The sequence below is a fragment of the Misgurnus anguillicaudatus genome, chromosome 20, assembly GCF_027580225.2.
Source record: "Misgurnus anguillicaudatus chromosome 20, ASM2758022v2, whole genome shotgun sequence".
Lineage (NCBI taxonomy): Eukaryota > Metazoa > Chordata > Actinopteri > Cypriniformes > Cobitidae > Misgurnus > Misgurnus anguillicaudatus.
In genome coordinates this window covers 39,497,373-39,519,945 of record NC_073356.2, presented here as the reverse complement: position 1 = coordinate 39,519,945, position 22,573 = coordinate 39,497,373, and the positions used below count along the sequence as shown (strand labels likewise).

General features: G+C 37.3%; 1 protein-coding gene and 1 long non-coding RNA gene across 3 annotated transcripts; both read right to left on the bottom strand.

Annotated features, from left to right (window-relative positions):
* Positions 1-6: 6 nt before the first annotated feature.
* On the bottom strand, positions 7-20,026 carry LOC141351606 (poly(rC)-binding protein 2-like). 2 transcript variants are annotated; one of them, XR_012359910.1, is made up of 5 exons: positions 19,391-20,026; positions 19,181-19,294; positions 13,183-13,257; positions 188-849; positions 7-62 (listed from the first exon to the last, which is right to left on the bottom strand). XR_012359910.1 is itself a non-coding variant. In XM_073858703.1 (4 exons), the coding sequence occupies exons 1-4, from the start codon at positions 19,475-19,477 to the stop codon at positions 745-747; spliced, it is 381 nt and encodes a 126-aa protein (XP_073714804.1). In that variant the 5' UTR covers positions 19,478-20,026; the 3' UTR covers positions 7-744. The 2 variants fall into 2 exon arrangements, 1 of the variants encoding a protein (XP_073714804.1); XM_073858703.1 differs by having other exon boundaries at positions 7-849.
* Positions 20,027-20,786: 760 nt separating this feature from the next.
* On the bottom strand, positions 20,787-22,076 carry LOC141351352 (uncharacterized). Its single transcript, XR_012359579.1, has 2 exons — positions 21,501-22,076; positions 20,787-20,995 (listed from the first exon to the last, which is right to left on the bottom strand). It is a non-coding gene; the product is annotated as an uncharacterized lncRNA (long non-coding RNA).
* Positions 22,077-22,573: the final 497 nt, after the last annotated feature.

The window sequence follows — 22,573 nt, the reverse complement described above, 5'->3', positions numbered from 1 at the left end:
TGAGACTTATAGTCTAGGAAATATGGTTTATTTTTTTTTCATGTGGAGCCTCGGAGTTTCATCTGAAATCACAAAAGATTTCACAGTTAATATCTGCCATTCATATAAACACGCTTCAGAAATGTCAACGCATAACACAAAACTTAATTTGTTATGTACTTGACAAAGATGAGAGGAGGAGCATTACCTCTGTCTTTATAATGTGATTGGCCATACTAATGCGGACGGGTGAATCATTTATGGTCACCCGCCGGGACTCAGTCGACCCCTTGACCTGGTCCGAAATGCCAATTTCTGCCCCCCGAGGCCTGCCGGATTTCTTTAATTTTTGCTATGAATTGGGGGGGGACAAAACACTCAATATAGCCAATAAAGCAAAAAAGTCGTGCCTTCTATTAAGAGCAACCAATCAGCAATCACTAAAGAAAAATGACACTCTGTGTAAGTCAAGTCTGATGTCATCTCAAAACAATTATATGCATTTACTTACCCAGGAGCCAGCCATCGCGAACGGCACCTGCTCCAAGTCTATTTCCTACACTGCTGTGCACTAGAATAAAAGAGTCATGTGTAGAACCAGGCCACCGTGCCGCGACATTATAGATGATTTGCACATTTATTGAATGCACATGTTTGCGATTCACATAAATGAATTCATCTACATATGGAGCCCTTATAGCAATATGAGTGCAGTCAATTGCACCGATTACATTGAGGAAACCGGACATTGCTGCAAATTGCCTTTTAATATTGGCCTGTTCTCCGACAGTGTAAGGAATTATGGCAGTAGAATTGGCTGGCTACCAGTGACTTACTGGGATTCAAAGGATCTTGAAGAAATCTTGTTAGCTGTGGAGAAAAAAAGATACCATTAACATTCAGATTCAGATTTAATCAAAGATATAAAATGTACAAATATGAAGCACTAGCATTGCTATGAATTGGGGGGGGTCAAAACGCTCAATATAGCCACTCAAGCAAAAAAAGTCGCGCCCTCCAGTAAGAGCAGCCACTTGGCAATCACTAAAGAAGAATGACACAAGAAGTGTGGTCAAGATCATCCGGCGCTGTGCAGGCCGATCAGCAAGGTTTGCCGCTTGCAGTCGAGGGGGAAAGCTAAAGACGGAGCCATCAAGCCGGACACCTGCTGCTTGCCATAGTGACGTGTGCGCCGCGTTCCCTTTTTTTATCGAGAATGAAGTGAATTAGATGGTGAATTTCATAAAAACAAATCTTTCAATAAAAAGCTGCAACCAGAAACTTATTATATCGAATATTTGAATTGCTGCTTATACTGTATGCCCAAAAATAATGGGAAACCAGACTACATTATTAAAATACCAATATAGTTTGGTATTTTGCTTCTTTTTATTTTATTACACCAATAAGGATGTAACGATACATCTCAGTACGATACTTCACGGTACAAAAATGATGGGGATATTCATACGATGCTGTTCTTTTTATTTTATTCAGTATATGACCTACTCTGTGACAGCGTCACTTGTGCTTCACCGCAGTCACACAGACATCGCTTGAATCACCAGCAGCTTAAACTGAAGGTCAGCAACATGGCTTAGGAAGAAACAGAAATTGATATAGATGACACCCCGTCATCTTTTAAGTCCGACGTCTGGCAGCATTTTGTTTTCATTTCACTCGACGACAATTTTAATCAGTCGCATGGACTTGTGCCCAAAAATTTGTCCGGACGCGCGCTTCTGTCCGTTCGGCCGCTGACAGCTGCATACAAAAGTCCAGGTGATGCCACACAATTGAAATATCTTATGAAAACATAACAAAAAGTAAGTTTCTAAATAATAATGATAATCTTATTTTGACTCGATCACTATTGGCTCCTCTAGATGGACATCAGAAATGTTTAGTGCAAAGCAGGGAAAGGGAAGCAGAAATGAGAAATGATGAGTTTAAGGGAGTTTAAAAAACGGCGCTGCATTTTGCTGTGTTTTCTCCTTATAGCAGAATCAGCTTAAAATACACCATCATAAATAATACGTGTTTGATATCTTTTAAAACTGTGAAGGGTCTTCTTTATTTTGTATACATTTACACTAACAACAGATCTTTGTGTTTTGTCAAATAAGGAAAATAAACAGGGTGCACATTCAGACATTTCTGTCTCCGCCAGCTGTCTCTCTAAACACGTTACAAAAATCAATTGAAACTCTGCGAATTCATCGTCACACAAACATGATACACATATCCAAAGAAAGCCTGAAGTGTGTACTTTTAAACAAGCTAATTTTAATCGAAAACAAATATTGCCTGTTTATATAATCTGCATTGAAATAAAGAGAGTACTGTTTTTTCCTGACTGACTTCATTATCTTTAATGCGGTCACACCCACAGGCTGTACCCGCTGTTCACATGGTAATGAACAGACAAACATTTCAAACAATCACAAACAAAGTGTGGAGTTTTATCAGATTTGAAGACTTTACCACATGCTGATGATAAACTTTATACACACACGTGAGGAATATCTTCATTTATGTCTGGACATTGAGAAAGAGAAGCGTTTATCTTTAACATTAACGTTACCCAAGAAGAACAATGGAATACGCATTGGAGGAGGATATATTTCTGAAGTAAGTAACTTAGCAAATATTAATGATGATAAATATCATGTAATATTCTAATGGCTTGTGCAGATCAGCCTACATAAGCGAGCTCAGCAGGCTGCACGCTTCGGAATAAAAAACGTTCGCATTGTTTACAAACAAGGATACATGAACTCGCGTAATGGCGGATAACTGTTACATGTCGTACAGTGTTAAATACAGTCATTCACATTCGTATCCTTCATGGAAACTTTCAGTAAGGCTGCACTGTAGGATCTTTTAACTCATTCACCGCCATTGACGAGTTATCTCGTCATTTATGAGTTCATATTTAACATATGCCTTTCTGGACGAATTTCAAAGTGAATACCGCTTTTATCCACCAGATGGCGCCAAAACGAATTTATCAAAAACGGAAGTTAAAAAGATTTTATGATTCATTTTAACTGCCTTTATGTTTGATAGTCATTCTGAGTCTGATTTCTAACATAAATTGCGTTTTTTAAAAGGAATTTTTTAAGCTTTTTGCTCAATGTTGTATTTTTGAAGAGAAATATCCATATTTCAGTGGTTAAATTAAGTAGAAAAAGTAAATATATAATGAAACGTTTTTTCCCCATTTTGTTTGTTTGTTTATTGTTTGTTTGAAAGCAGAGGAAGTTTTCTTTCATTTGATATAATTTGTATGTTTATATATTTATAGAAAATAATTTTTCCTGCAAGGAATTTTGTGAAAATTGTTAAAATCACAAAAATGCAGGTGAGCAACTTTTCTCAAAGGCTGGCAGTGAATGAGTTAAGTGTGTGCTGTAATATGATTCCATATATTGTTTACATGCAACGCAATTCCACACAGTGCGCTTTACACGGAAACTCGAGTCCTCGCGCACATGGACGCTATATGCGATGTGTTTTTAAAGTTCACAAGGTTTTTAAATATCACAAGGGCCATGGTCAACACTGATAATTGCTGGGCAGACCATCACCTTATCCACTCTAAAATGTTAATTAGACTCAAGAGGAAGAGGAGAATGCAAAAAAAGCATGACTGAACCTTGACAGCCTTGATGAAACTGCCACCCAGCAGCAACTTCAGGCTGCTCTTGGGGAAAGTTTTCAACAGAAAAACCCTGATGACATTGATGGGCACTGGAGTCTGCTAAAGTCTACCATCCTTGCCACTTGCAAAACCATTCTTGGGTACAAGCCCAGAAAACACCACGACTGGTTTGATGAGAATGACACAGAGATAGAACAACTCATCTCCAAGAAAAGGAAAGCCTTCTGTGCCTGGCAAAATGATGTAACCTGCAAAGCCAAAAGGTTGACTCACTCCAGAGCCAAGGCAGATGTCCAGAGATGGGTAAGGGAGCTAAAAAACTCTTGGTGGACGGAAAGGGCTCTTGAAATACAGAGAATGGCAGACTCTGGTGACACCAGAGGTTTTTTAAGTGCTACCAAGGCTATCTATGGTCCACACTGCCATGGCCTAAACCCCCTGCGTACAAAGGAAGGTCAGAAGTTACTGAAGGAGAACGAGTCCATTAATGCCCGATGGAAGGAGCATTTCCAAGAACTCCTAAACAGGGTCAGCTCAACTGAATTGGACATTATCAAACACATCCCCCAAAGACCTATTAGAGAAGACATGGGGGAACCTCCAACTATAACAAAGGTTCGAAATGCCATCAGGAGCCTTAAGAACAACAAGGCTCCTGGTCCAGATGGTATCCCAGCTGAAATCTTAAAGGAGGGTGGACTGGAACTCTTGTATCACATTCATGCCCTACTCCTCAAAGTCTGGGAAAAAAGAAGAACTTTCCTCAGAGCTCAGGAATGCTCTAATAGTGACTATTCAAGAAGGGTGACAAGACTGAATGTAGAAATTACAGGGGTATCTCACTCCTGTCAACGACAGGTAAAGTCCTTGCTCGTGTTCTTGCAAATCGACTACTACCACTGTCTGAGGAAATACTCCCAGAATCACAATCTGGCTTCCGTCCATCCAGAGGTACAGCAGACATGATTTTCACAGCACGGCAACTACAGGAAAAATGCCGTGAACAAAGGCAGCCTCTGTGCATGGCCTTTATAGATTTGACAAAGGCTTTTGATATGGTAGACTGCCACGCCCTGTGGAGTATACTATCAAGGCATGGTTGTCATGACAAGTACATCAGAATACTGAGACTCCTACATGATGGCAGTCACTCACAGTGCTCAGCAATGATGGCTCTGAGTCTGAGCCTTTCACAGTGGAAACAGGAGTTAAACAGGGATGTGTTATTGCACCCACCCTGATTGCCATCTTTATTGCAGCCATACTCCACTCATGGGTGAGGAGCTGCCACAAGGCATTCCAATCGTGTACATAAATGGCAGACTCTTTAACCTTTATAGGTTCAAGGCCAAGAGTAAAATCATCCACACCACCGTTACAGAGCTTCAGTACGCGGATGATAACGTCATTGCTGCACACTCCGCAGAAGACCTTCAGGGCATTCTGAATGCTTTTGCCAAGGCGTACAGAGCCCTGGGCCTAAAGCTAAACATCAAGAAGACCCAGGTCTTATATCAACCTCCACCCAACCGGTCAGCAACCCAGCCAACCATAAAGGCCACTTCACACTGGTCAGACAGACTCCAACAGACTGTGTGAAACCCCTGTTGGCAGTTGTTGGATCAAAGTCAATGAGACTTTAGAATGTGGTTGTCTGTTGGTGTCTGATGGAGTTGGTAGTTGTCTGACCAGTGTGAACTGGCCTTAAGAGTGAATAACACCACACTTGAAAACGTGGACCACTTCCTTTACCTCGGCAGCTTTCTTTCCACAAAAGCTGACATAGACTCTGAGGTTAACCACCGGCTGAGTTGTGCCAGCAGAGCCTATGCCAGGCTCAGGAAGAGAGTCGAAGACAGAGACCTATCTGTCCAAACAAAACTCCTGGGGCCTCATTTATCAACATTGCGTAGAACATGTTCTATATTTGTACCTACGAATGAAATTTAGAATTTGCCCTAGTACAAAAAAATCGAGATTTATCAAACATGCGCACGTGGTTTGTACGCACATCAGTAAGTAATCCTTGATGATAAATCCCACTTGATCTTAAGCACCATGCTCGTGCACGTTCATAATCATTTGCATTCCGAAACGCCTCCAATGAACCATATATGGTGACAACACCTCCCGTTATATGTCACGTGGTTGTGCTTTTTCCCTAATCGCAATAATGACAAAGAGCGTAAAAGAGAAATTTTACAGACACAGAAATTGTGTTACTGGTGGATGAGGTTAAATCCTAATAACACATCCTGTTTGGTTTACTTAGTGCGAGAGGAATGACTAACAAAAGAAAACAAATCTGCATGGGAACATGTTACCAGTGAGTTTAATTCCATTGAATATGAGGAGAGAACACTTCCAGAAATAAAAAAGTGGTTTGACATTAAATTATCAGCAAAAAAAAACGCATCACAGCACACTGACGTGAAACGAGTGCAACTGGAGGAGGACAGACAACTTTCCACCTTGGACAGCAGCATATAACCAGCATCATTGGCGCGATCTTTGAAAACGCGCTACCGGTGGAATGGATTATTTGCCAAGTCTTCCAATAACGCAAGATCAGTGGTGGACGAATTACACAAATCGTGTACTTGAGTAAAAGTAAAGATACCCAGGGTAAAATATTACTCAAGTAAAAGTAGAAGTACTTGCTTAAAATTTTTACTTGAGTAAAAGTACAAAAGTATCTGCCTCAAAATGTACTTAAAGTGACACCATGTAATTTTTCAACCTTCATAATACATTTTCAAGACCCTTGTGATAGTACATCGACTTTAAATAGGTTGAATGACATGTCTACCATAGCCTGACGGGGTCTGTATCACTTTTACTCGTATTTTAAAACTTAGGGTTTGTGGTAGTAACCAGAGCACAAAAAAAACTACAAAATTCGACTGCTTTACGGCATACGTCACTTCCTCCACACAATTTGTTTTTAACGTGAATTTTGCTGGAGGCTACTTAAGGAGTGTGGAGAGCAGTTTCTATTATGTGACTCTGTGGCACAGTCTTTAGTGTCACGGACCTATGACACGGGCGACCCGGGTTCGATTCCCCTTTAAGGCAATTTTTTATATAAACTGTTGATTCATACATAAATGCGATGTTCTTTATAAATTACGGCGATTATATTGCATATAGTTCCCTGTATTCAGATGCTGTGTTCACGTATTTACCTTTCTTTTTACTGTGTCTATGATATTTACATTACAATCCAGGATGCTATAGCACTCAAACTTGCTCACAGTGTAAAACCAAACCCTATTCATTCACCAATCAGATCCGAGCGTTTCTCTCTTCTCTCTTCCTCATTTGCTGCGTTCCGCTGTCACTCGCGTGACGTATTACAAAGCGGCAGACCTAAACGCATCGGTTTACTTGGATTTGGAGCGATTTTCACACAAAAAAGAGGAATAACGAGCGCCATTGCGGAAAATCCTGGTGGCGAGGGAGAGAGAGAGGATGCAACAATATTTGTTTGGAAAAAGGCAAGGAAATACGTCTGGTCGTTTCTGAATTGGAAGGCTGCAGCCTCCGGAGGTCAAATATGCAGGCTGCACACGTCATCAAGCCTGGGTTATTAAGGTAAACTGAGCATTACATTCGCAAGTCATAAGCATACTGCAACAATTTACGATTAACTAAGTATAATAGTCAACTTTGTAATTGTTAATATTGTGAAATAAGACAGTCTTGATGACGTATTAGAAATACGACATCCGGAGGCTGCAACCTTCAGATTGAGAAATGGCTTCTGCCACGACGAGTTCCTCATCAGAAAGTTGTAACATGACTGCGTTTCTCACTGTTGTCTCAAAATGTTGATCGTTTAGCATTTTAAATGTTTAGTTTTTAGTTTAGTTTTAAGGTTGGCCAGTTCCTTTCCTTTGCAACAGTGCTGCGGCGCTTGTGGTCTCTAGGGGCGCTAGAAGTGAAAAATACGTGTCTAGCACCCCCTAGTGGCCAAAAGTTTCATGGTGTCCCTTTAAGTACAAAAGTACTGCGATTTATTATGGCCGTATCATTTTTGTCACAAAACTCAAATTATGTGAAATAACTCTCTTGGCTAACCAATCAATGAATAGAAGGACATTAATAAATCAGACACTGATGTCTATTAAAATTATCATAAGCCTAAAACCTTAAAAACAAAAAATTTCCTTTAGCATCAAATGAAATAACAGGATTTGAGAGCAGTAAGTCTCATTTCAAGATTTATTTGTTAAATAATTTATCAGTTTAAGTGTAATAAAAACTTGACTTAAGCACAGGTTCACAATAGTTTTCAAAACATTATACATAACGTTATCTAGAAATCACACTCCCTTTCTTTGACAAATAAAACAAGCCTTACAGAATATAATTTCAGAAACGTTTCATGTGCTTTAGCATGTCATATGTATATTGTAATACATAATTAAATGTATTTATATATTTTGGAAGCAAAACTTTTGAAAATATTAATAACAATCTCAGTTAATAGGGAGCACTCCAATCCACCTGCCTGTTTAAGCATCATACACTGCATGGCTAGTCAAAATGTCATTTATATTTTGCTACAGTGTTGATAGTGATTAATTGTCATTTCAAAATAACAGAGCACTGAGCTTCAAATACAATGAACTTAAGTGAAACAGCTAACTATACGGCTAAAAATAGCTTCAGCCTGCATAGCTTAGTTCATTCATGATAACGTCGTATATATTTTAGCAACACAATTAACAGTTTTCTGCAAGCTACTGTTAAGATTGCTCATTTAAAACGAAGTTTAATAATAACTAGAAAATGCATTTCGGGACGAACTGCAAAAGTGTGCTTGCTCTGGTGCCGCCGATTTAGTTTGTGCATCCTCACATTGGAGTCCCAAGTTCATGTACAAAGTTTGGTTTCAATACGTGAAAGCGTTCCTGAGATAAACTACTTCCTGTTTTGGCGGCGTCGACGCACATTTAGTTTTTGCGGTTAACTTATTTACTCACTTAAGTACACATAACCAAAAGTTTATAATATGGAATATAACATTGTTTTATGCAGTTTTTTGTCAATGCTAATTATTTCACGACCTCTATTTAAACTATAACCGCCATTTTAATAGCTGGCAAACATTAGGCTAGCTTCTAATAAGAGAAATTATACTTTTAGATTTCGTCAGGGCAGTAAAATCAGGTGTATGTTTGTCAGCGCGATACGCATGCAGTGATGCAGGTGCTGGGCTGTGAGCGATGGGCGATTAACTTACTATCTGTCTGATTATTTAGGCTTCAACGTGGCAAACTCAGCCTAGATTCATGAAGATTTTAACAGAGGTGGAAAGAGTAGCCAAAAACTTTACTGAAGTTAAAGTAACTAAATAAATAATTACTCAAGTAGAAGTAAAAAGTATGCAATGAAAATAATACTCAAGTAGCGAGTTACTAGTTACTCATGAAAAAATAAATCTAGATATATGCACACACACGCGCACACACACACACACACACACACACACACACACACACACACACACACACACACACACACACACACGCACACACACACACACACACACGCACACACACACACACACGCAGTGCCCTCCATAAGTATCAGAACAATAAAGACAAGATTTTTCTGTTTGATGTGGAGACCAGAAATTGGTAAGATAAATATCAGTATACCAGAAGTTTAGAATGTCACATTTTATTAACCTTTGTTTATGTTTCAACACATACATGCTTTAACAACAAAGAACAACAGCATTAAATGCTGACTTATGTGTATTGTACACAAATGCACATAAGTGAATCAAACTGATCCTACATATTTTATGCTTTTCATGTGTAAACAATCAGGACACAGCTCAGTGCCCATTAAAAAAAATAATGCGACAGATTCTGTACTTTTGTCTCATGTTCATCTTTTAATGTTTAGACATTTCTTGACTCCACAGCAAACAGAAGAATACTTATGAAGGGCATTTCTACAGTATGTGTAAAACTGCAACATACACCAACAGTATACAGAAAAATGTAGCTTGTAGCTGAAATATCAGACAAGTAAACTGACAACAGTTTTGTATATGTATAAAGTTGGAATCTCCTAAGATGGTCTGAGGACATTGACAGTTTACACTTAGACAAAACTCATGTTTTCTTACGTTGTCATGTCACGTGTGTTTTGTGAGAATCACTTACATCATACAGTACATTAAACAGCGAATCAGACGTCAATCATCGATGGATTTCTTCAATCTGTGCTACAGTGTTTCTGGAGGTTGCACGCGTTTAACTGTGTCTGACGACGAACAGGTCGGCGGTCGCGCGTATGTAATGGCGGGTACATGTGTGAAGTTTTGCTTTTAGTTAAAAGATTGGTAAATTCATTTCCACGTCACCCAACACTGGTTATATTCTGCGTGTTTCTACATAGGTTACGAGTAAAACAGCTTCGGACGATTCCGTGTTTGAAGCGATCTGAACAATTCATTCAAACTGATTCGCGAACCACTTTAAAACATTTGGCCCATTCGCTTTGTAAAGAGTCGACTCAAAAGACTCATTTATTTGCAACACTTTGTAATGAAAACGACTCAAATGAGTCATTAATCCTCGAATGCGCCAGAAACACAAGATAGCAATTTAAAAATAAAATACAAATTTCGTAATTAATTAAAATACCGATGCCAAACGATCACTGCTACCCGAGGACGCGAAACTGACGTCTTTACAAACTAATACGTTTACAATGTATTACATTGATGAAAAAGGGAATTAAACTTGTCGTGCCATATATCACTGAAATAAAAGAAAGGGATTAAAATATGTCTGAATCATATAATTCCTACCTGTATGTGAAAATGCACGTTCTCCAGAGAGCTCGCGTTGATTCAAGCATTCAGAATATAAAATCCATTTGCAGTTTTGCGTCCGAAACCGCATACTGTATAGTGAATAAGATGAAGTTTACGATTCTAAAAATATGTATCCAGGAATCTGTCCATATACGATACGAAGCTTGAGTGGCAGCCGAGGTTACTGAGTCCTCCACGGGCTCGCAGCAGAGTCTGAGGCTGTCGCCTCTTCTCCGGGCTTCTCTGCTTTCTCTTCCTCAGCTCTTCGCTGTATTGTGGCTCTTAAAGGAACACATGATTCTCTCAACAGCTCTTTTAAATTCCATTTTGCCATTTTAACATTAAAACTACATCCCGCCATTGTTATTCAAACTTTTCCACGGAGCAAAAGCCTGTTAGCTTAGCTTCTAAAGATGGCTGCCGCTATCTTTACATTCTGTCTAAAAAACACGTTTGAACGTAAAGGCTGCCCTCTACTGGTAAAGGCTAATGACATTTTTTAATTTTACACAGGTTTTAATTGGACATTTTAAAGTGAAAATAACATAATATAGACATGTTTCTGCAATGTTTTTTTTATCTTGGGCATCTTCACATTGGAGTAAAGAGTTCATATAAACATTTTGGTTAATAAATGTTACAGACATATTGAGATTTGAACTACTTCCTGTTTTGGCGGCGTTGACGCACATTTAGTTTGGGCTGTGGCGCGCAAACGCTTCCGAAAATCAAAAATCCTTCTAGTAACTTTTGTGAGGCTCGGTCCAAGGATCGCGTACGTGGAATTTCATGAAGTTTGGACAAAATTTGTGACCTGTGAAACTTTAAGGTTTTGTGTTCTATCCAATATGGTGGCCGAACGACATGGATCTGTGACTTCATCTTCTCAAGCAACTTACACCGGTACTGCCCGAACATTTTAAAGTTTGAACGGTGTCTCTGCGTCAAACGGTCTGGTCGCTAGAGCTGGCCAAAAAAATCTACCCGGGAAAAATAATAATAATAATAAAACTTAAGAAGAACAATAAGTGTGCTTTTGCAAGCACACTTAATAATCGAGTGCTCGTATCACGTTAAGAATAAATGAGAAAGCAATAGTAACGTTATACGAGTAGTTTTATTAACTTTTACCTCGCGCCAAAACAATAACAACACAAAAGACACTAAATATGAATAAAAAAACAAGTACTAGTTTGATCATGACACCAAATACTGCTGATTTGATCTCATTTTGACGATCAAAAACAAACAAGGCCAACATGAGAGCCGGGGTATCTCTGTCAGAAATGTAGCCCAGAGAGGGCGGTGGTCAGCGGGGCGAGTGAACACTGATGTTCGCTCATGCTTTGGTTCTCATTCGTACCGAATCTCACTAAGCAAACGTTCAAACAGGTGCTATCTTTACTAATCGACTGCAGATTTAAATATAATACAGCTACATTCTCGACTGAACTAATCTTAAAACTACACTTTGTGACCAAGAAACAGTAATATAAAGAAACGGCTTTTCCGTCCATTGAGTTGTTATGAGCTTCAAAGCAGCCGAAAGTTTTACCTGTCATTCTGGCCGCCCTCAAATCCGTGGCGGAAGAAGTAGTTCTCAAACAAAGAGGCTTTTAAAATAACTCCGTTGTTGTTTTCCAGTTTTCGTTTTTCAAACGTGTGCCGTCGAACTGTTGTATAAAAGCAATATCGCTCTCAGAGTCGTGTGATATAGCTCTATATCATCACGGCTGTGATTGCTTAAATATATATATGTGTGTGTGTGTGTGTGTGTGTGTATATGTGTGTGTGTATATGTGTGTATATGTGTGTATGTGTATAGTATATAGTTTCTTGTTAACACATACGCCACTCTGTATTTACTGTAAAACTGCTTCCCTATAATGTTAAAAAAGATGATATAGAAACCAATCTGAACTGAATATAAAGATGGAATATACCAGATTTTCAATAATTTTGGACTCAAAAAATAATCTCTTACTTGTTTGTGATCCACTAGGCATATGTGTGATGGAGTTTGCTCATGATTTTTCTTCTTATAACTAACACTTCTCTTAAATAGCAGTAAGAGTTTCCTCCTGAAACTTATTCACAAAGCTGCTGAGAGCAACTTTAGTTTGTGTCCATTAGTGTGTGCAACAGATCACTTTAGTAGCTTTATCGCTATTAACATTTGCAAGGCTTATAAACACATGCAAATGATAAACTTTCTACATAAATAGTTATTTCTGATAGTTATTTCTGATTAATTGACTGATTATTATTGATGCGATTAGTTTCACGTATGCATGATTTTCCCGCTTTCCCATAAAAAAAAGAGTGTCTTTTCTGACTGCGTGGACCAGCCTTCCATCTGTCAAGCATTAAGAATTTGTATCAACAGTATTTCATGCAATATTTGGCCATTTTAACACGTTTAGTGTCTCAGCCAATCAGATTCGAGAAGCAGACAGAAGTGTTGTATAATAAGATTTATCATCTGTTGGTGTTTAACATGCTTTTAATGCATAAGTGCTCCCAAATGTACTGCACATAACATGACATGCATACCAGTATATAGCATGAATTTCACTTTCACTGTTTGATGACAAAACAAAACATTTGGTTTGACCTTAACCCTGGGATAACAGCATGTATCATGTTTGTGAACTGTTGCTCACATCAGATGCATCACATGAGCACAGTGACACACGCTTACCGGTCCTCCCGCGAAAACTACATGCGATCCTGTGGGTCTTGGGCGATATTGGATATTAACACCCTTTGTAGGACACTAAAATAAGAAGAAAACAAGAAGAATGATGTGCAAACAATTCTGCAGTTTTAAGTCATTTCAACAAAAAAGTTCTAGTTTATATGTGCCTGACACACACTGACATGTTAACTTAGCTGTTGGAGTTAGTTGTCAAAATGTCTGGTTGTTGCATTTGGTTGCACTAATATAATATAAGTATATATGTATCTGGCCATCCGCTAACATCTTCTATACACTCCATTATAGTACACAGATTTAGTAGCGGTGTTAAAAAGGTGATAAAGTCGTTTTTTTAATCACTTTCTCAGTCTGTGTTAAAATCACTTTCACTGCTGATTCTTGCCATACTTCTGTTGCCAAGATTACAATTAAAAACTTTAGAATTAAAGAAGAAATAATGTGGTGATGTATTAACTCTTTCCCCACAACTGACGAGTTAACTCGTCAATTAACTCATTCACCGCCAGCCTTTTTGAGAAAAGTTGCCCACCTGCATTTTTGTGATTTTAACAAAATTTTCACAAAATTCCTTGCAGGAAAAATTATTTTCTATAAATATATAAACATACAAATTATATCACATTAAAGAACACACCCTCTGCTTTCAAACAAGCAATAAACAAACAAACAAAATGGGGAAAAAACGTTTCATTATATATTTATTTTTTCTACTTAATTTAACCACTGAAATATGGATATTTCTCTTCAAAAATACAACATTTTGAGCAAAAAGCTTAAAAAAATGCGTTTTTGTAAAGAAATTTATGTTAGAGATCAGACTCAGAATGACTATCAAACATAAAGGCAGTTAAAATAAATCATTAACTCTTTTTAACTTCCGTTTTTGATAAATTCGATAAAGCTGTAATACACTTTCACTTTGAAATTCGTCCAGAAAGGCATATTTATTAGTTAAATATGAACTCATAAATGACGAGATAACTCGTCAATGGCGGTGAATGAGTTAAGAGAAAACGCTTCGCTGCCAATTGCCAGTTTTTCCGGCAATCCGTAATAGTGTTATTATCCACCAGGTGGTGCTTATAAAACCTGGAAAGTATAGACCTTTTGCGAGTCGACGTCACAGTTACGTCACGCACGCAATGTGGTGGCAGAAAAGCAGTGGAAATGAATGAGACACGAGTGAAACTAACAATATAACTCACTAGAAAATGTCTTGTTGTACTGTTGAGTGTCAGAATAGGAATGCCAAAATAGATGCCCTTCATTTTTATAGTATACCGTCGTCAAAGACACCGTTTGAAGATAAATGTAGGCGTTTATGGTTGCAATAAGCCCTCAACTGGACAGACTGGAGTGATGAAATCATCTGAAAATCTTGTAATAATTTGAGTAGAAAATAATTAGAGAAGATATCCGGTGTTCTGTCTGATCCCTCTATGTGTGTCTCATAGCGTTTTCATCACGTTACGTTTATAATTTATTTAGAAAGATTAAAGATTTGAATGAGTTCATAATATCAATAATATTACCATTTATTAAAGTTTTGATATTTTTTCGTTTTCTATTACTTCTTTTTACCTTCTATCTCAGCCCATGTCTTCCTGTTTGTTCTAAATTATGGTGTTTACTAATAAAAATATATATAGCATACACACGATGTAAAGTGTTAATAATATATAAACAGGCCTATACAAATTAATTCGTATGTAAACATAATAGTTTTAGAACAAACACGTAGGCTAAAAATATAAGGAAGAAATTGAAAACAGGAAATGATAAAATATTTATTATAAAACGGGCAGTTCTGGTTCTTCATTTTGTTTGGTTGAAACGCGTTCTAAGCCGTGATAAAATACACCGGTAACCTCACAGTTCAGACCACATTACATAACTATCACTGCGCAACTGTTGCTGCGTACTGATTTATGAAAATAAACACCACAGTCTTAAATCATATTTTTAATTTGTCTACAATTGCACAATTAATGGCGATATCCAGATGAATGTCAATAAATATTGTTGAGTCATCTCGTCGATAAAGAGAAAACGTTGTCTGAGGATTTTATAACTCAAGTTCATACGTCCGCTATTATCCACTGGGTGGCGATCTTACCCAACTTAAACACTGACGCATTCACTGAAAACACAGTGTAGTAGCTGTTCATGGCTCTGAATTTGATCTCTTACTAAAGTTCTTCACAAAAATGGAATTATCTCCGCTTTTAATAAAAAAATTTGAGAGGTGATAAGAGATCAAATGAAGGTAGGATGAAATGTTTTTTGGTTTGTTTTGTTTCAAAGCGGATGGTCTGTTCTTTCATTTGATATTTTATGTTTATATAAAGAAGATAATTTTCTGTAAGGCATTAAACTAAAACTGGGTGGCAACTTAAAAAAAAAACGCTGACGGGAAAGAGTTCAGCATGCTTCCAAGCATATTTGATCATCACTTCAACAGCACAATATAAATGTTAATGTATAAATTAGATGAATGGTGATTTATAAAATAAACACCACAGTCTTAAATCATATTTTCATTGTGTCTTTGCTGCGTCTGTGTTGGTTGGGAACTGCGCTCTGTTTCAGCCACACTTGATTCTGAGGAACTACTTTGTTTGGCGGAAGACTAATATTTGTACTAATATAATTACAACTTTTTTGGGTTTTATTTTATAAAATCCCGCTAACGTTGTGCATATGAAGTAACCATTTTATAAACGCAATAAACCCCTCGAAGCGTTGGGTTACCAGTGCATTTTATAACAGCTAAGGGGCTTCGCGTCGTGCCTAACAACGCCCCTTAGCTGTTATAAAATGCACTGGTAACCCACTGCTTCTCGGGGTTTATTGCTTTAATAAATGATATTATACAGAATACATGATAGTATAAGTACTTCAGCGATTCATAATGTAAAAATAATTGATTTACCAATAAAGAACAATACATATACATTACATAAATGCACACATACAGTATCAGTAGCCAAGCCATTAAACTTTCTGCCACCAGTTGGGCTCCGCCTACAAAAAACGTCATCTCTGTCAGTTCAAACTCCAGATTCAGAGCGATCCTCAAAACTGACGCGATCTCAAAAGCCCTTCACAAAAATTGAATTATTTCAGATTTTTGCTTAAATTTTGTTTGGTGTTTTTGAAGAAACCTACCCATATTTGAGAGGTGATAACAAGAGAACAAATTAAGATAGGAGGAAACAGTTTTTTGTTTAAAAGCAGAGGTATTGTTTCATATGTTGTATGTAAAAGATTAACATTTTCTATAAGACATTAAACTTCTGTGAAAATCATAAAAAAAGCTGGCAGTGGCTGGCAACTTTTTTAAAAACGCTGGCGAGGAAAGAGTGTGAGGTGCAGGGTTGCTACATGGTAGTGGTGTGATAGAAAGAAGAGGATGCTTCATGTGTGTTAGTAAAATAAAGCCAAAAATGTTCACCAAGTTTTCTGCTCTGTTGCAAGACAGAATTTTTGATTAACTATTGCTGCATTTATTTTGTCTGTGTGATAGGCTGTTTAAATCAAATTCTTTAAATAAAGCACAACAAGTAGAAGCATACTTGTTTTATACTTTATGTACTTCAATCATATTTCTAATACAATACTACTCTTTTTCCTGAGCTTTGCCAACCACAAGTTCCTCCTCTGATATTTTCTTGCATTCCTTTCCCTGGTTTTTAATAACTTTTGAAAGTCGATAATATTCCAAATGTTTTTCTAGATCTGTCCTATTGGTACATCCTCAAACACGGCAATGATTAACAATTTTCCTTGACGACGTTCAGGATATACATCAGTGCCTGTGCTCTGTTGTGATGCGGAGTGCCTCCAATATGGCAACTTCCGCTCTGATGACGCGTCGTGAAAACCCTCTATAAAACACATATCTATCGCGGACAACTGCATACTCATGCCGAAAGTGCTGAAAATTATTTGCATGCGTTTTAAAGTTTTGAGCGTTTAAGCAAACTTTATTCAACCAGGAGAAATCATATTGAGACTATAGTCTCTTTTTCAAATTTAAACTTTCTGCTCTTGACTAAGGAACTGTTATACTCCATATGAATGCGTGTATTTTTCATTTTATACAATAAAGACTGTGAAGTGTTTAATTTTCATTACTTTTAAGAGACCTTTTTAAAAGTGAGATTAAATATCTCTTTGCAGAAGAAATATTTGTTGTGCTTATTTATTTGATTCTCTATTAACACAATAATATACTTAAATACTGCAAGTAATATAACAAAGACAATATCTGTGGTATTAATTTATCTAGAATTTTTTTAAAAAGTTACAGTCATCAAAGAGCTTGCATATTAGCTAAAAAAAAGAAAATCGGAATCGGTATCGGTTGATCACGAAGATAACAAAACGGCAGCAAAAATCCTGATCGGAGCATCTCTCGGGAAAACCTAACTTCAGCATGACACAATAAGAATCAGAATTCTCATCTAAAGTATTCATTTTGTTTGTTTGTTGATCAAAGTAGATGAGGAAAACTAGGAATCTGCGTACTTAACGTGCCGCCATTGTTTGTTTACAGATATCTCGCAATACCCTTCCGCAACTTTTTAAAACCGGAAGTATTGCCCTATGGCAAGCTGCTGCATGTCCGTGTCTGTTTTAAAGATCGCTCTGAATGGGATCTCTATGAAAAGACCGTCACAAAAATGGAATTATCTCAGCTTTTTGCTCAAAATATGGTGTTTTTGCAAAAACCTACCCATATTCAAAAGCTGATTGCAAAAGAACCACTAAAGGTAGGATGAAACGTTTTTTTTTGTTTGAAAGCAGAGGGTCTGTTCTTTCATTTGGTATATTGTGTGTTTATATATTTAAATAAGAACATTTTCTGGAAGGCATTAAACTTTGGTGAAAATCATGAAAAACGCTGGCGCTGGCTGGCAACTTTTTTTAAAAACGCTGGCGGTGAAAGAGTTAAATACTGACCTGATATAATACTGATTCTGGCAGTAACTCATTTTTTCAAAAATGGCGTTTATCGCCTTTTGGAACCAAACTCTTCAAATACACAAACTGATTGAAATACAAAAGAATTTAGCAATTGTTCAAAAATTTGTTCATGCGATTTTATAAATTTATGTTGTAAAATAAATGAATCCATAATAATCGTAATAACCATACAGCCGTGATTATTTAGCACAGGGGTTTTCAAACTGGGGGGCGGGGCCCCCAGGGGGGCCGCGAGATGGTGCCAGGGGGGCCCCAGTTTTATGACATTTTATAAAATACATTAATTTATCATGAATTCTTCGTAATTAAACATAAAAAATAAGGCTACTAACCAAAAGCACTACTTTTTTGTATAATTTAATATGTGTTTTAGTAAAATGTTGAGTTTAGAACAGCTTTTTGTCACAAATTTTCTTTGGGGGGCCGCGAAAGAATGCACCATACACAAGGGGGGCCGCACGCTGAAAAAGTTTGGGAACCACTGATTTAGCAGACTATAACCGAACCATCAAAATCTATAATCGTTGCATCCCTAGTCAGGAGTTTTGAACATTTAAATGGATATTCCACCATTTGGGGAATTAAGCTCATTTTCCACCTTCCCTTGAGTAAAGCAATTTTTAACGTTTTGGAATCCATTCAGCTGATCTCCGGGTCTGGCGGTACCACTTTTTGCATAGCTTAGCGTAATTCATTGAATCTGATTATACCATAAGCATCTTGCCAGCATCACGTTTAATGCTACACTGTGTAGGATCTACTTCCATCTAGCGGTGAAATTCTATGACAACCAACTGAATATTACTTTCTAGACTTTGAGCACATATTTTTGAAAGAACACTTAGATTTAACAAAAAATAAATAAAAAATAAAAAACACTACACAGCGGAGCTTTAAAAGTGACTAAGATTTCCAGAATTTTTCCCATTTAAAACTTGTCTCTTTTAAATTAAAAAAAGTGTCCCTTAAATGAATGTGACTGTAATGGTACCTTCTCAATCATATTTAAAATAATTTTTAATGCATGAAAAACGGAGTCGCTTCTCCCGGCAATTGCGACAATCCTCTCCAGCCACCCAAGGGAGATATTAATATGAGCACCGCTCTGCAAAGACAATCGAAATCACAGATAAACAGTTTTACACAGACCAAGAGTTTCAATCATCGCTAAAAAGCAAAAAGGATTGATGAGGGATCTCACCTCTTCACGTAGCTTTTTTATGGTTTCTCCTTTCTGCAAGATAGAAGTGCATTTAAATAAGCTGGACACATGAAGACACATGAACATATCACTAACACAACACTGCTGAATGCTTCATTCTGATTGGCTGACAGACATTGTGCAAGTGGAGGGGATTGATTTTTTATGTGTATAAAATTGCATAATTATAAAGTCATTAAATAGTGAGGCTGACACCGCACAGATGTGCGTTTCAGGTCCGACAGGGACGTTGTTGATGTTGTGCAATGGGCTGTGCGATGTTCACGCTTCATCTGCAAGTACCTCTGGACTCACGGCTTGGTCAAAGAGGTTCGTTTATGCAGCACATTATGTCTCTTGCTGTGGTGGAATATGTGCGCAAGCTGCCAAGTTACGAGGTACACATGCTCACACTCACTTTTATTGTAAATATATAGCCACAACTTTGGACGTTATGGAAGTTCTTCAGCCAAGACTATGTTCACATTAAAGTAAATCGGCCCAAGGTATACTGAAAAAAATTATTCTTTGCATTTAATAAATTTTTTTAAAGGACAAGTTCGGAATTTTACACTTAAAGCCCTGTTTTCATATTGTTTATGACGAAATAGAACGGTTTTGACAGAAATTTCGACATATGCGGCTGCCCCGAGAATTTTCGGGTGTTTGTTGTTTTACCTCCCACCTCTATAATGGCTGTATAGGTGCACTGAAACAATTCTTCCTAAAATGCATTAAACTTTCGTTTACAAAGACATGAAACTCACCTGAGTGGTCAGGGGTGTTCACTGATAATAGACACTCCAGCCCAGGTGGTGGCGATAACCCACCTCTACCAATTGCAAGAATACAAACAACGTTCCCGGGGCGGAGTACCTGTAATACCGTACCTCATAGCACATCTAATACAAGTCAATGGAGCTGGACAAAAACTACGATAAAACCTTTTGGAAAGCATCTTTTGCAGCGATTTTTGTGTGAGCATATTAGTGAACACCCCTGACCACTCGGTGAGTTTCACGTGCACTGTAAAAAATAAATTGTTGGCTCAATGAATTATTTTTTAGTAACTAGTTCCACAGAAATTTTACGTTCACTCAATTTCTGTCACCAAAGTGTTACCTGGATTGATGTTTTTTAGTTGGCCCAAATTTGACTCAGATTTAAAAAAGTATGTTGGCTCAATTAGCTTTATAGTTCATTCAACTAAAATGTTTTAATCAGTTGAATCTTTAAAAACTTACAGCGAAGACTGTCAATTAAAATTTAAGTATTCATTCAATGTTTTATGTGTTACTTCAATTAATATTTATTATTTGGGATTTTTTTAATAACATTTTTTAATTATTTATCAAATAATTTATGCTGGTGTTGTAAACAAAATAATTAACTTCAGTCACATAAAAACAAAAGCTTTTTATTCACTTATCATACAGACTGAACATACAGAATTAAGTCTTCTTTAAATAGAGGGCATAAAACAGTCCAAAAAGCCTCCAAAGTCAGTCAGAACATCTCCAGGGCCATTTAGGAGACTTTCCTCAGCCAGTCCAAGCGGAGACTGTCTCGCTATGTCTCGGGTCTGCCACTCACATCATCTCCGCTCTGGTTTGATAAACAGAGGAATATAAACACACACACATACATAAATAACATGTTTAATATAATAAAGTTTGACGGTGAAAGACTTTATTCCCTAAATAACGTTAATGTTAGGTCAAATTTCCCTCAGACATCACACATTAAACACTATTGGGCGGTTTTCTCGGACAGGGCTTTTCACTGACTAAAATAACTTACTGACATCTCTTAACATATGAGTGCTACTGTTTTGTCTCAAAATGCACGCCAGTATTGTATTATATAAGGTTTGTTTGTAAAAATGTCCCAATTATAATAAAGACCGAGTTCTTAACTCTGTCCGGTAAACCAACCCTATAACGTTATCCAGGCTTTTTATCTTAACTAAAATAGCTCCACTTTACTTCGGTCACATAACATAACACACTTCTAATATATCTTTACAAAAATATCATTACAAAAACGTCGAGTATTTGCGTCTTTGCCAATTAATATATTCTAAAATTAACATTTAATTACAAACACTTACCTGACGTGAACTTGAGGAAACGGCTGACTTGTGTGAATCAGTAAGTGATTCCAGCTGTTGCGTGCGGATTGATCTCAGATGAAATGCCCTGTGATCCAGATCCTTCCGAGTTAAAACATTTTAAATTCAAAATACACAGACGCAGGCGCATACATACATACATGCACACGCGCGAGCACGCGCGCGCGCACACACGCACGCACGCGGGTACACACACGGGTATATTTAGGGTATATTTAGAAGTTTTAAGATTGTTATGATATTGGGACTATTTCTCCACTCGCACCTTCAGCTCTGAAGTTCAAATTCGCAGGCAGTACGCAGCCCAGTTATTACAAATGTGAAAGATATGAAATATCATTCAACAGCGATATCATTTAAGTGCAATCCTAAAATATGATTTAAAACATACCGGTAAACCTTTTATTATTAAGTATAAGAAATTAAAATGAATTAAATCGCATGTTTAAACGCCACAGAGATATCAGAGCCAGCAGTCGATTTCTGATGGGCTTGCCGAGGCGAGGCTGCGCTGGGCGGGGTGTGAGCGCTTAAGTGTCTGTGATTTTCTGGAGCTCATCTGGAGCTCTTCTTCCGAAAGTGTCCGAGCACATTTTTAAATAGACGCTATCTATATTAACCGACCGCATATTTAAACTTAAAGCACATACATTCACGCCTGAACAACTCTTAAAATTACATTTTGTTACCAAATAACAGTAATATTGTGAGCATTTTGTTGTCAGGAAACATAGCTGTCATAAGTCCACATATTGACCAGATTTGTCTTAATTAGTTCAGTCAACATAGCCATTCTGAATGTTGACTGAATTTGGAAATAACCATTCACTTAATGTTTTAAACACAGATTTATCTAGACTTAAAATAATATGTCTACTCAACTAAGCCCAAACAAGAAAATTGGTTTAACTTATATATTTTTGCCCTTCCAACATTTCATTAATTGGATTTTTTACAGTGTGTTTGCAAATGAAAGTTTAATGCATTTTAGGAAGGATTATTCCAGTGCACCTATAAACCCATTATAGAGGTGGGAGGTGATACAAGAAACA